The sequence below is a fragment of the Capsicum annuum genome, chromosome 7 (genome assembly GCF_002878395.1).
Source record: "Capsicum annuum cultivar UCD-10X-F1 chromosome 7, UCD10Xv1.1, whole genome shotgun sequence".
Lineage (NCBI taxonomy): Eukaryota > Viridiplantae > Streptophyta > Magnoliopsida > Solanales > Solanaceae > Capsicum > Capsicum annuum.
This window is the reverse complement of record NC_061117.1, coordinates 66,261,367-66,277,072: the sequence shown is the minus strand read 5'-3', so window position 1 is coordinate 66,277,072 and position 15,706 is coordinate 66,261,367. Positions and strand designations below refer to the sequence as shown.

The 15,706-nt window shown below is 36.0% G+C and overlaps 1 protein-coding gene across 1 annotated transcript; it reads right to left on the bottom strand.

Moving 5' to 3' along the window:
- Positions 1–10,293: 10,293 nt before the first annotated feature.
- LOC124885731 lies at positions 10,294–12,741 on the bottom strand. The gene is made up of 3 exons (XM_047393985.1): positions 12,735–12,741; positions 11,465–12,103; positions 10,294–10,316 (listed from the first exon to the last, which is right to left on the bottom strand). Exons 1-3 carry the CDS (start codon positions 12,739–12,741, stop codon positions 10,294–10,296), a joined length of 669 nt encoding a protein of 222 aa, XP_047249941.1.
- Positions 12,742–15,706: the final 2,965 nt, after the last annotated feature.

Below are 15,706 nucleotides of genomic sequence, written 5' to 3'. Positions count from 1 at the left end.
CTCCGGAGGGTTGAAGAGATCAAGAAATTTTGAATTTTTATCAGTTTTGACCGACAACCATCTTAGGATTCTTGAACATAAAACTTCTTCCTGGTAGCTCAGTTGTTGTCTCAAATAAGGAATGACTTCAAATGCCCAAGCCTATAAAATAACGCCAATAAATCAAAAGCATTATTCAATAAAATAAAAATAAATCATAATAAAAGAAATATTTACCATGAAAGCCCATGGAAAGCCATATAAGCTGACTGTCTTTGGCGTTAATGGAGTCAATAAATATTTGACAGACATTTTGAAGCTTTCATAACCCCAAGGATAGCTGTTAAATGCCTCGAAATCCTCGTAGAGCTTTATTAAACCAAGCGGTATGTTGTTGTTAATGTCTCTCACCCAAAGAATATTATGTACAAATCAAACCAAGCACAATATTTGTTTGTGCTTCTTTGAAAGCCTTTAACCTTTCAACGCTTCTATTAAATTTTTCTTTTTGAAGCCTGGACTAACAAGGTACACCAAGTATCACCATCAGTTGACTTAACTTTGCCTTTTTTAGGTGTGTGGGGTGCTTCTTTGGGGTTAGAATAGGTATAACTTGAGAAGGAGAAGGAGGATAACATTTAAGTCCATTAATTATGGCAAACTCCTTCCATCTAAAACAAACAGGCATGCCACATTAATTTATCCACACCTCATCATCTTATCTTTATTTTCATACATAAACCTATGATTGAAAAGATAATATATCATTTTCATTTGAAAATGAGCATTGTTGTCCTTCGAAAAATCAAGATATTGCCTAAAGTAGATTACCCAGAAATAAGCATCCAATTTTTGTTCTCGAAGTATTTTCTGGAAGGCGTCAAAAGATTTTCCCATGGCTGACTTAACCAATAAATCACTAGTTAAGCAAATGGCACCACCGCACTACATTCTTACAGGATAACTATCAATGCTGAAGGTTTTGACCAAATCTTCAGTGGAAGGGACATTAGCATTTGGATCATCTCTTTCAAAACATTCATCACCTCTATGTTCATTATCTTCTGCTTTTGATTGAGATATCGCTTGTAAAGCAAGCTCATAGAGTGGTGGATGTAGTACTTAAACTTAATTCGGTTCTTTTTCTTTTGAAATCCATATTATCTAAAAGTAATAGGAAAATAAAAAAGATTATAATTGGTTAATACATCGTTAAAAAGGGATAACAGTAAATCTAACATATACAACAGTAAACTAACAGTTCCAATCGATCAAATATCTCTTGCACCAGGTATATTATCTGTTGCAATATATAAATAACATGTTGGATTAAGTGAGAAATATTTTGGAAATAGTTCCAACAAGTCACTCATCTGTTGAAACAGATGACTGGTCTGCACAACAGATCAAACATCTTTTGTAACATATGAGTGATCTGTTGAAACTATTATCAACTATCAATATTGTTTAGATTTCTTCCATCTATCCTTACATATGTTTACCTTTTAACCATTATAATAGACCACTAAATAAGATCTCTACAAAGGTTCCAGGATTTATGAATATTTCTCCAAGTTCTAGAATGCGAGGGGAAAGACCTACCAGGATTAGGATTGTTCTTCTGAAGGAGGACCCTAGCCCATAAAGAGGAGGGGTTTGAGTGAAGCCTCCAGGCTAAGCTGCAGAGAAGAGTATCATTCTTGATATTAGATTGCTCCATACCCAAACCTCACAGATGTTTGGCTTTAGTGATGGTGGCCCATTTGACCATGTGCATCCTTTTTTTCTCTTCAATAGAGCCCCAAATGAAGTTCATTTGGGATCTATCACTAAGATTATGAATCTTCCTAGAGAGCAGGATGTTTTACATAATATGATTGGGAATACTCCTTAGGATGGCTTTAACAAGAGTATTCCTACCTGCCATATTGAGAAATTTGACCTTCCAACCAGCAAGTTTATTACTGATGTTGTCCAAGATGAACTGCAAATCAAAAAACTTAGGTTTCCCATGGAAAATTAGAAATCCCAATTATTATCCAAAGGTGTGGCTAGTTTTGATGCTAAGAATGTAGGAGAGGTGATCTTTGGTAGAGTTTTGGCAGTTAGAGGAAAACAATACTTTGGATTTTGCTAAGTTCACTTTTTAGCCCGAATGGGTGCTAAAATTATGAAGAGTTCTAGCAATAGTAGCACAATTGAATTGATCAGCCCTAGCAAAGAGAGTTAAGTCATCTACAAAGAACAGATGGGAAATTTTTTAACCTTAATGATTAATCTGGATAGGGGTCCATTGGAGGGTATCCACTTCATGGTAAATACATCTAAAAAAAAGTTCCATATAGAGCATGAAAATGTAAAGAGAGAAAGGGTCTCCATGTCTTATTCCTCTGAAAGGTTGGAGATTGGTAGTGTAACCTCCATTGACTAAAATAGAGATAGGGGAAGAAGAGACACAGGACATGATGAGCTTAGAAAAACCAGGAGAAAGTTAAAATAGGCATCGGCTTGCCTAATAAAAGACCATTCAAGCCTGTCAAAGGCCTTTTCAAGATCAATTTTTAGAAGCATATTAGGGTTCTTACCTTTTATTTTCCTGAAGTAATCAATGTATTCCTGAACAATGATAGCATTATGAGATACTCTTCTCTTGGATAAGAAGTTAGATTGAGTACCACCAATTAAGGATTGAAGAAAGGATTTAATCATATTAGCAATAATTTTGGTGATGATTTTATACTGGGTATTACAAAGACCAATGGGTCTAAAGTTTAAGAATGGTGGCATTTCTACATTTGGGAATGAGACAAAGGTAGGTAGAGTTGAATTTTATATCCATAGTACCCTGAGTAAAGGTACTTGTATAGAAGTCCAAAAGGAGGGAAGGAAAAGTATCCCAGTATTTTTGGTACATGAAAGGATGCATGCCATCAGGTCCAGAGGCCTTAAAAACTAGGAAGAGAAAACAACAGTATGGATTTCAGGTAGAGTAGGGTGGAATCAAGAAAAGGGTGAGAAAAAATAGAGATAGAACCTGAGTGAGAAGGATTAGCCTAGAATTTAATAAAGGCATGAATATGCTCAGTCTTGAATAAGGAGGTGTAGAATGACAAAATGGAATTTGATGCTTTATTAATCATAGAGCCAGACACCCTGATCCTAGAGATAGTTGATTTTGTTTCATCTCCTTCTATTAAAAGTAGAGGAATGGAAGAATCTAGTGTCCTATCCCCTTCTATGAGCCAGTTAATTCTGGATTTTAACATCCATAAGTCTTGCTTATTCTTTAGAATGAAGCTGTAATCCTTAGTAAACTCCATTTCTAAGTTATGGAGAAAGGCACTAGTAGGATAGTTAGGGGATTGTTGGATACCTCTAGTCTAGCTAACAAATGCTTTTTATTATGAAAGATATTAACAAAGATGTTTTTATTCCAGGAATTAGCAATGTCAGCAAAGTCCATAGTGGCTCTAGTGAGATTGGCACCTATAGGGAAATACTGGGCCACTAGAAGGGGGAAGTCAGAGTGGTTGCACCATATGGATTCAATTCTGAAGGGCTTAGGGGTGATCTGAGAAGAACTGACAAAGGTTAGAAAGAGGGAGGAGTGGTCAAAGTGGGTCCTAGGTAGATACAGAACAGAAGCTTTAAAGGTGTATTCATTGATCATTAGTTAAGCATTATCTAGTCTTTCAAGAATGAGATTTTGTCTATGTTTGTACCTCATATTAGACCAAGTAAACTTACTACCCCTAAACCCAAGGTCAATAAGGTTGTAGTGGTTTAGGTAATCCCTAAAAATAGTAGCCATATCATTATTAATACTATTTTCCCTAAATTTTTCAGAGGCTAACAACAATTCATTAAAGTCACCCCCTATTAACCAACTATCATTTCCCAGAGTGTGAATGAAATTGGTAATGTACATTAACTGATCCCAGAGATATCTTCTAATTAAAAACACATTACTAGCATAAATAATACTAAGGATCTAGTAGGAAGAGGGGAACTAACCTTAACTATTGCATGGATGGCTTGAGTAGATATAGAGATATCTTTGATGGTTATAACATCATCTTTCCATAAGAGAACACTACCACCAGAGAATCCAGTGGCACAGGATTAAAGAAAATAGGGGAAACCCAACTTAACAGCTAGACCTCTGTGATCAGACATCCTGGTCTCTAACAGGGCTAGAATAGAAGTTTGATGGATACCTACAAGGGATTTACAGTGGCGCCTAAATTCAGTATTATTTGCTCCCCTAGCATTCCATATTAGATAGTTTTTCATCATTTGGTTTGATGGTTAAGGATTCCTCTGGTGGACTATTTTCCCTTTCCCTAATGGGTCAGATGGGCTGGGGTGACTCATGCTTTTCTTCTTCTAGGAGAGAGGGGAAATCTTTGCTTCATAATGATCCCCTATCATAGGGTTTGATAGTCCTAATCCTATTTGTATTCTTGAAATGTCTAGTGAAAAAGGACAATGACTATCTCTTAAGTAGGTCCCTCAAAGACCAGGTTTACAGGTTTTTTCAAAGTGAGAACATCGGTTCTAGGAATCCTTAGTTGATCTAGGAGGGCTTTCATTTCCCTGTTGCTCTCTCTTAGGGTTTCCAAAGTCTTTTCTCTTTTGAGGAATTCCAGGTTCTAGGGAAAAGATAGAGCAAGCAGACTCATAAGGTTTACATTTAACTGAGAGGGGGGTTCCCCATTGAGATTCACAAAATATGGTCCCAAATTCAAGGGTAGGAGGTTTGGAGGCGAGAAGAAAGGCAGACTGGAGATGGTTAGACTCATCATTTTTATGATGGTTGCTGGAGTTAGCTCCCCCTAAAAAGGCTGGGCTGATGATTTGCATTAGAGTGGTCATCCAAACATTGGGTCCAAAGTTCTGGAGACCCCGCGTCTTAAATGAGGATAGTTATTTGATGTACCCCCCATTGAAGGTGAAGGGCAATGGATTAACTATCCAGACAAACTTCCAACCATGAAGTTGGTGCATGAGTAGGTGGAAGGGGAGCTGAGATGAGAGTGATCGTATTTGGAGTCGATGGGAAGCTCATTTTGTTCAAGGGTAATAGATTAGATGTCTTCCTCCTTATAGTTAGTTTTATTGTGTTGGGGGAAATGTGGAAAGTCTTAGCTTTGGACAACTCAGTGGCATTTAATAGCTTATCCAAAATAAAATCACTGTCAATTAAATCCCCCTGGGAAGTGGAAGGGATTTTTGATGACATGGGGGAGTGTAATGCCTCGATTTTCTAGAATTGGAATGCCACGCGGTGCTCATAATCCTGAAGGACTACAAGCTAACCCTCTACTAATATTTGTATCTGAGCACTAGATAATATAATATAATAAATACAGAAAACTAGCTGAAACTTTCTATAAGGTTCAAAACATCTAAAATAGTCAAAACTGAACACTGAATACTGATGCATATGACTGAAAAACCTCTAATTATCTGAATTGTGGAGTTGATGGGACATGTCCCCAACTAACTCTGTCTACTAAAAATAAACTGAGACTAATGTCATAATAAAATAAGGATCATCCTCGAATGAATAGGACTCACTGCTACGTCTACTGCTGTTGATAGAATCTGTACTACTAAGGGTGCTCTAGATCTCGCACTTCTGAACCTATGGTATAAGACACCATAGCATAAGAGAAAAGTATACGTCAGTACTTTGAATATACTGGTATGCTAGATAAGGTAAGGCTAAATGCAAGGGCTTATGCATGAACATAGATTAACTAAATAAAATGAGAATACTGAATGAGGACATATGCATGAATACACAAACCATAATGAAATCATCGTGACTCTGAATACTGATACTCAGATACTGCTTTACTGAATCTAAACTCACTACTAGTACTGAGATAATGAATAATTGAATCTTCTGATATTGATAACTGAGTATTGAAGTTGAGATCAGTCCTCTCTAGTGGTTGATCTCTGAAACTGGTGATACTAAAGCTGATTAACTAATTTGCTCATATCAATGACTGAGTTCTAAGTTTGCTACTATCTACTGACTAAATCTGTGATCAAACCTTTCTAATAAATGATCTCTGAATCTACTAATAATGATAAAGAATGATTGTATCTGAGATCAGACCTATCTAGCGGAAGATCTCTAAATCTTTTAATTATAGAAATAACGGACTAAGTTTGAGATCAGGCCTATCTAACGTGTGATCTCTAGCTCTATTAGTACTGATACTGATTAACTTTATATGAGACCAGGCCTATCTAGCGGGTGGTCCACGAATCTATGGAACTATCTAAGTTCCTTACTGAGATAGGTGACTGTATCTGACAGTCCTGATTTCTAAGTTCTACTCTAAAGAATAATATTGAAACTGTAATTGTGGGAGTTCTCACTTAACCGATATGCCCAAAATCTGATCTAGTAGGGTCCAACCTGTAACCCCAGCTGGAAGGGTGTCAATACCGTGCCACGGTTAAAGACCTCTGCTATGGTTAAGCCTCTCTAACCGGTGACCCTGAGCAGGAAGTCAAGCCTAAGGCAATATGATAGTAAAGCCTTAATCTAATGGGTGACTCTGGGTCCTATGCTGGCTATGCAGTTCTGGAGTTCAGGGACTATTACTAATGACTCTACCTCTCTAACGGGGAAGCCGTCATCCCTGCACTTGCTCGGTGCTAGTTTTTACTCCCAACTGAAAGATACTAAACTGATTCTTAGACTGTACTAGACTGAGCTGAATCTATTACTGGTTATCTTACTTGAGTGATCTGACTAAGTTTACTTGATTTCGTTATCTGACAGAATACTTCTGAATCTCATTATCTGACTGGATGATACTAAGTTCTGAATTGATTATTTGAATTCTACTGAGGTCTGAAACTGAATTCTTGAATACTACTAAGATCTGAGCTGAGTACTGAACTGAAGTTGGAATGCTAATGATACTTAGATTATTGAGATTTCTTAGGTTCTGTAACTGGAGAGTACTGAATTCTATAACTGGATGAGTTCTAAGGATCATGTCTTGACTGAGATTATCCTGAAAACTGACACTGGCTCTAGACAGCAGCTAATTTGTCAGGTATAAATACCCCCCAGGACTTGATAACATAAAGTAAAACTTAACCATTCTTGAATAATCATGACCATGGACTTTCATTCAAAACATAATCAATACGATATCTCGTCAATCACTTGAATGTCATACACATGTAAATGTATAGGGAATGCATACTAATATCTCATAGTTGTTCAATAAGGAATACACATGGATAAGAGTGCATGCAACTTATCATAATACATTCACTAAGGCATTTCAACAAACGTTTGGCATGCACTAGTTATCACAAAATTGAGGATTTCATGCTTAACATACTAAATAGGAACTATTATCGTTACTTAAGCATTCTATCAAACATATGGGGAGCATGCTTTAGTTATACCACAGATTCTATACTTAATCAGCATGAATACATCAATATCATGCAACTTGAAGAGGATTTATCATAAACATCATACAATTCATCACATACTAGAATCAACTCTTGAAATTGGTAGTCTAAATCATGAATTAAAACCCAACAATACAAAATCATGAACTCTAATACACATAAATCATGAAATCTCATAATTACGTAAACGTCAAAATTTTAAAAAGGATTCTTGAGCTTCTTGGGTGGAAGGAACCCAAAAATCAACATCTAACATACCTTAGAAGACTCTTTCTTGAAGGCTCTTGAAGAAAATCCTTAGTCTTGTTCTTGATTTCTTGGCTAGGGTTCTTTCCCCTTTGAGAGAAAAATATAATGTTCTTGAGAGAAAAGTGAGGAAAATAACGGAATAAGGGCTTATTGGGCATTTTATTTCGTGTTTAGGGCTGATAGGGGTCATGGGAAAAGTCTAAGATGCTCTTGGAATTAAATAACGGAATCTAAAAATCCTAATTTTTAATGTTGGTGCAATGCGCCATAATCGCACCAGCTTACTGGAAATTGGACAATTGGGAAACTTCTTGATGGCGCGATGCGGTGGAAATCGCGTTGCCACCTTGATTTCTATCTGGAAATACACCGCAATGCATTAGAATATTGGAGGCTCACTCAATTTTGACAATGGCCATTTTGGCTGACTCCGCGATGCGCCAAACTACCAGGTGGTACACAGTCTCGCTAAAATGGCTCTAACTCTTCGTCCGAGTGTTTGATTTGGGCGAATTTAGAATTGACGGAAAGCTTATTCAATTCTCCACATGAAAAAAAATTGATATTAGGGAAATTCTACACAGTTTAAAATATTTCTCACTTACTCTTCTTAAGGATGAAACTCGACTTGACAAAAGTTTGGGGTATTACAATATCTTCTCCTTGGGAACATTCTTCCTTAAATATAGCTTGTTAGGCTAAGAATACTGATCGACTAAACTTACTTAAGGATCGTGAACATCTGAAACATGACTAAGTGACATGAAACTGTTGATATACTGAGTACTTATATTGGACATGCATATCTGACGCATGGAATACTCAACTGAAGCTACTCATAAGCTAAATTCTCATAATGGATATGTATATCTGATGCATGGATGCGTGACGGAGTTTCTCTCATGAATGAATGACTGTATACACCGAAGAGCTGAACTTTTTCTACTGAACATGCCTATCTAATGCAAGAATATAACTTATTCTTGAATGCATGACTGAGTATGCAATGATAATTGGTGCTAACTTCATAAAGAGAGTCTAAACATATAACTGAATGCTTCTAATGACATGAAAGTATCGTAATATTATGGGGTATCTCCCCTTTGGGACTCTATATCCCTCTAAGAACACTTCGCTAAAATATTGGGGCGGTGCACGGGGCACCTACGAATTGGGTCATGATAGATCGTCTGAGATCTAAAGTTAATGCATGACTCATGAACTGAACTTATACTCGCAACTACTAGGATACTCTACCTTGAAATATTTACATTCCAAGAATTTACGATAGCATGATCAGGTTAAGAGATGAGATAACAAACTATATGAATCTGACTGTCTGACTGCTAAACTGACTTGCTGGCTCTACTAACTGGCTCATGCTAAAAACTTAAGCTCAAAATGGGAGCAAAGGATTTAAGGATGCATATCATAAAGATGAAGGACTCATAACATACCCGAATCTATATCAGGGAACCTTTCTTGATTATAGTGAATCTAAAGAACATAGAGTCTTCTATGACACTGACCACTATTGGCACCAGAAGTGGCACCCTGCTGACGCAATTCTCTACCTCTCTGAGATAGCACTCTACATTCTCGCATTCTGTGTCTGTCTTACCACATCTAAAACATACCTGACTACTAGCTCTACACACACCTAGGTGATTCTTGCCACAGTCTCCACAAAGTGGATAGGTACGAACACCACTAGCACTACCCTGGTCTTTGGAGCCTAGCGCCCCATCATGACTGACTTCCCCGAACTTTGGTGCGGGTACACTAGCTAAGGATGGAGCTGGAACTGAAAACTTCTGACTATGCTGAGAACGGTTATCACTCTGTGACCCTTCTTGAGAGAAATTATGACTACCTATTCTGGCCTTCTTACTCACTCTCTCCCTTTTTTTCATCTTATCGACCTCAATCTGCTACGTAGACATCATCAGTCTAGCAAGGTCCATATCTATATTGAGCATAGCAGTCCTACACTTTTTCCACACTAACCCGAATACACCAGTCATAAACTTACTCATACTCGCTCTAGGGTCGGCTATCAAATTGGGAGCATACTTTGCTAACTAATTGAACTTAAGGCAATACTCCCTTACTATCATACAGCCTTGCCTCAGGTTCATAAACTCTTCTACCTTAGCTTCTCTCATCTCTAGCGGGAAAAACTTATCTAGAAAGGCATCCTGAAACTCCTGCCAAGTCATGAGAGCTGCGTCCTCCTCTCTACTCTTCTTCCACATCACTACCAAATCATGAGAAATATCCTTCAGCCTATAGGACACTAACTCTACACTCTCCTTCTCAAATATATGCATAATCTGGGTGATATTCTTTACCTCCTCTAGATAAAGTTGTGGGTCTTCACCTGCTACTGACCCAAAGAATTCTAGCGGGTTCATTTTCATGAAATCTCTGATTCTTGCTGTGGCTAAACCCCTATCTTGCTGAGGTGGGACTGAATCTTGATCGTTGCCCTAAACACTAGTGGTGACAGCTTAGGCTAGCGCCTGAAAAGCTGCTCGAAACTCTGCATGTGACACATTCTAATTCGGAGGATCTACGGGCTGATATGGCTAGTTATCAACCCTACGGGCATTATCTCTGCGAGGAGGCATACTCTGTAAATGAAAAGGAGAATGGATCAGATTGAGAATCAACTAGACTTATGCATACTCGTACGACATGAACACTGAAAGAAGTGAAACTGTTCCTATAAATATATTATAGCCTCTTGTACATAAATATGGCGGGCAATACACCCATGCACAAGACTCTACTAGATGTGGCTTTTCAGACTTCCAAGGACACTATTGAACCTTAGGCTCTGATACCAAGTTTTTAACGCCCTGATTTTCTAAAATTGGAATGCCACACGGTGCTCATGATCTCAAAGGACCACAAGCTAATCCTCTATTGATATCTGTACCTGAGCACTGCATAATATAATATAATAAATGTGGAAAACTGGTGAAAACTTGCCATAAGGTTCAAAATATCTAAAATACTCAAAACTGAACACTGAATACTGATACATCTGTCTAAAAAGCCTCTAACTGTCTAGATTTTAATGATTGCCATTTTGGCTGACTCCGCGATGCGTCAAAGTACCAGGTGGTACACAGTCTCACTAAAATGGCTCTAACTCTTCGCCCAAGTGTTGGATTTGGGTGAATTTAGTTTCGACGAAAAGCTTATTCAATTCTCCACATGAAAAAAATTCGATATTAGGGAAATTCTGCATAGTTTAAAATATTTCTCTATTGAGAAGTCAGCCCTTACTCTTCTTAAGGATGAAACTTGACTTGAAGAAAGTTTGGAGTATTACAGGGAGTCACGAAGTTGTGGGAGGTAATCATTAGTTGATTGGGGTGGGCCCCAGCAGATAGCACTTCTTTCTCTTTATTATTTAGGGTAGGAGAAAAAGAAGAGGATTTAATAAGGGGTAGAATAGTTGAAAGAATTCCCGAACTGAAGAGTTGAAAGAATTGGTCCTAAAGAGAGACTGGGCCTAAGATTGACCCCTAGATGGGGAGAGATAATTTTATTATTACTATTATTATTGGGCCTAGAGGCCCTATGGTAAATATTAGTAGCAAGAGCATGAGAAGGGGGTAATAGTAAAGGGAGAATTGGGCTGACCCATTCGAAGTCCAGACGGTCCAGGATTCCCGATTCAGCCCAGAGGCCCATTGTTGCCCTAGGTGAACCACATTATCGGCAGTTATGGGTTCCGCCTCCTTAGGGGAGGAAGAGTTAGGGGACTTACCTGGCATAGCGTTCTTCACTCCGTTACCTCGATTATGATTAGCCGGAGTGGGGTTTGACGCAGTTGATTTCTTAGCATTCCTTTTTCGCTGGAAAGTAACTATCTTCCATTCCTCTTTGTGATCCATGATGGGGGCAGAAGTCTTTGGAGGTGAAGAATTCTCCGACGAAGGAAACACTTTCTTATTCGGGCGAGACATAGCGACGTGACTTAAACACCCACACAACTTGTAAAGGATTCTTTCGGCCTCATACACGAGTAGTTGCTTGTGATTGCCAATGGTCACTGAGGTTTTGACCGGTTTACCCAGTTCGACCTGAATACAAATTTGAGCATAACGACCTCGAATTGTTGAGGATGTACACGAGTCCACTTTGAGGAGTTTCCATATTCTCCGACCGATCCGCTCCAAAATTGTTCGATCGTAGAATTTCGTAAGCAATTGAGGGAGGCAGACCCAAATCACAGTGGAATCGATCTTAGAAGTTCTTGGGACGAAGTTGGGTTCCCATTTCCATATAGAGATGAAGCTGCCAGCTACAATCCATGACCTACCTTGTAGGACAATGTCTTTGCTGTTCTTGATATTGAATTTGGCAGTGAAGAAACCATATCCCAAATCGATTAGGCATAAGGGTTCTGAAAGTTTCCACAGAGCATATAATTTTGTTTTAAGATATTGGTGGGTGAGGTTCCCCTAAAAACTTTGAGAATGACGGATAATTGCCAAGGAGCGTAAATTTATTGTTGCTCCTCTAACATGAGGTTAATGAATTCTTCTTCCATTTCAAAAGCTTCAAGTTCGGAATCAGCATATACCATTGGTTGATCTGTATTGGTAATGAGCTTTGCAATAACTTATTTATAAGACAGGTTGTTTTCCAATTCTAGCTTAAAGGATTTGGGAAAGAAAGAAGCGATGGAAAGGGTGAAGAATAGACACCTATGTTAGAGAGGGATGAGACCTTCTCTCTCTAGCCCATGATTTCTCACTTATTTATCTTTAATCAATTTTTATTATATAAAATTAACATACTTCAAAGTCAATGAAATATTAAAAATAATCATTAATAGTGAAATTCCAGCTGATACTTAATAACAAATCACAATTATAATTGTTTTACATGTATTGATATAAAAAAGAACAACATCAGTATTGATTAATTTTTTAAAAAATAATAAATTATAAAATATTATAATTATTAATTTTATTGTTGGACTTTTAACCTTGTATTTTTAATCAATTAAAAGCTGTAATTACATCTCTTACCTTCCATTTCATTTTTTTAATCTATTAATTCAACTTCATCTACTAACTGCACTTTTAAAAAAATATGTTGTCTTTCAATTTCATTTTAAACACTAAAAGTACTTAACTTTGTCAATTGCAAAACTTCTAATTCTAAATTTTAGATTTCACAACTTCAATTCATCCAAACTTTGTTCTATTATTTTAAATTTATTTCATGGTTGATTTCATCATTAATATCTTGAAATATTTTATTTATACTTAAGTATTATATCTTCTGTATTAATTCAATTAAAAGTTTTTATGTCACTCTCAAAATCACTTATACCACCAAATTTCACATCCATCCCTCATCTCTACCCCACCACCCACCCACAAATTTTATTTGATTTTTAACTTTTCAATTTTTTGTTAATTTTTTTCTCACCCCACCCCCAACCCCGCTTCCCCCAACAAAAAAAATAAATTTTATTTTATTTTTATAAGAACTTTTTTTTCTTTACACTACCCACCCCTAATCCCTACCATCCACCCCGATTCCTTATCCAACACCTCTCTCATCCCCACTTTTCAGAATTTTTTATTGTTATTTTTGAGAACTTTTTAAAAGTTTTTGTTTTACCCCCACCCCCTACTATAACCCCCCAAAAAATTAATATTTTTTCTTTTTTATTTTTTAGATTTTCTTTCTATCCCCACCCCAAATGCCACCTACATCTACCACTTCGCCTACCCCCCTCCCCAACTCACCTAGCCTAGCCTCCACCCGCACTCTACCCATCCCACCTCATTCCAACCACTACAATTCTCTACCCTCATCCTCCCCTATCACAATACTATCACTATATCTTTACTCATTTTTGTTATTTCTTAATAATACTTCACACCTATTAAATTATATTACTTTAAAAGAAAAGGCCCAACTATTCATTTAATATTTATGAGATATTTGTATGCATCATTTACAGAAACTTCAAATTTTTTAGCTACATCCATGACAAAAGATAAATATAATGCTAATTGTAAACAACAATAACATAATAGCAACAACAAAAATATTAAACTTTTAACATAAATTTTCATGATATGTTTCAAATACATGGCATGTTCCTCACTTTTTCATATTCACTAAATTTCACCAAATTTCATATAACAAATCTTATTAGGTAATTTCAATTGCAACATTTGATTGAACATCTTGCCTTCATGAATATTTTTGAACTAATGTCGTACCTCCATTTAAAATCTCTAAATTCTACAATTTGACCAATTGAACATGCTGCTTTCCTAACAACATAACCAAAATTTATATAGTAATAATTGATAATTTTGTATGCAATTGCTTAATGAAGTCAACATATTTGCATAATTTCTCTTACTTTTCTGCGTATAATATAATGCAGCTTTAATTACTGAAAATAATAATTTGAAGCAATAAAAAGGCTATTCACCTGTTGCTATCACATATTAACATTCTTTTTTCAATGTACTTCATGTCAAACATCTTGTATTATCTGCGAGAAAATTAATCAACACAATAACAATTAAAAAGAAAAATATTTGATTTCATTAAACTAATCAATAAGATATCTTTGATCCTCCAAATTACACAAATGAGATTGTGGGCATTAAAAAATAAATAAACTAAACTATAAAATAAAAAATATAAACAAAGAGGAGAAAAAACTATTTATCAATAGTAGAGAGAGAGAGAATGGAATATATCTCTATTTATATTGCTAGTTGACTATTGAAATTGTAATTTCAAAATTTAAAATAAAAGACTGTATGACATTACAATATCTGATAGGATAAGTTTTAGAGAGCTGAAAAAGAGTTTCAAATAAACTATACCACATATTTTTGTTCCTTATTTGGAGAGTTATTATCTCTAGTTCTAATAAATTAATAAAGTTATCTCTTTATATTTCAAAGCTTAGTTTTTTAATAGATTTTTTTATATCTTTTTACTTTAAATTAAAAAATACTAAATAGCTAAATAAAATTTGCACAGTATTTTTAAATTCAGTTATGGATATGATCTTTATCTTTTCTTCAATTCAAACATTTATATGTTTCATTTTAAATTCAAATTTTAACACAACTTTTTACTTATCAATCAATATTTGTGTTATAATTCAAAATAATTTCTCCAACATAATCTCCACCATTTATCTTCATATAAATTCAAAACATCATTTACGTAGGAGCAATATGAAAAGGCTAAAATTATTTATTTAGGATTGAAGAGGAAGTATTATTATTATTATTATTATTATTATTATTATTATTATTATTATTAATACCATTTTCAGGATCTCTTAGGCTGGGGTATGCCACTCAGCCTACCAGACCATATAATAATATCGGATTAAGCCAAAGTCGGAAGACCGAACCAAAGCACCAACCGAAATAGAAAAGAATCTTAAATAATTTTATGACTGTATGGACGATTCTTTTACCCAAACATGGGGCCTGTCAGAGATTTAATAACCTTATGTTGAACCTGCGTGTCTAGAAGTTCTAATTGTGCGGAAATTCGCCCTTTTCTAATCTTCCCGAAACATTTTTAGCTGCTTTGCGTGATGCCAGAAATTTGAATTTTCGAAAATCCTTAATGGGATCTATTGAATCTACTCTTGCTTATGGTCCTGTATATTTTAATACTCAACCAAATTTACAATTATCTTTGACTGGTGTAAATATTCTTCACGCTTTGACATTAAATGTTAAAACTCATGGATATGATTATGCCCCTGGATCTGAACTTATAGGATTATCTTACCGCATATACTATCGATTATTATCAACTCGAAATCCTCGATGTAAGTTAATTGATGATAATTCTGATTGCACTATGCTTATCGAAACTAATTTTATAAAATCTAGGGTCACTACCCGAAGACCTATTAGATGGGATGAAATTGATTTTCCTCAAACTTGGACATTAAATTCAGTCACTTCCCCAAAACAATTGGCGGAGGACGTGACAA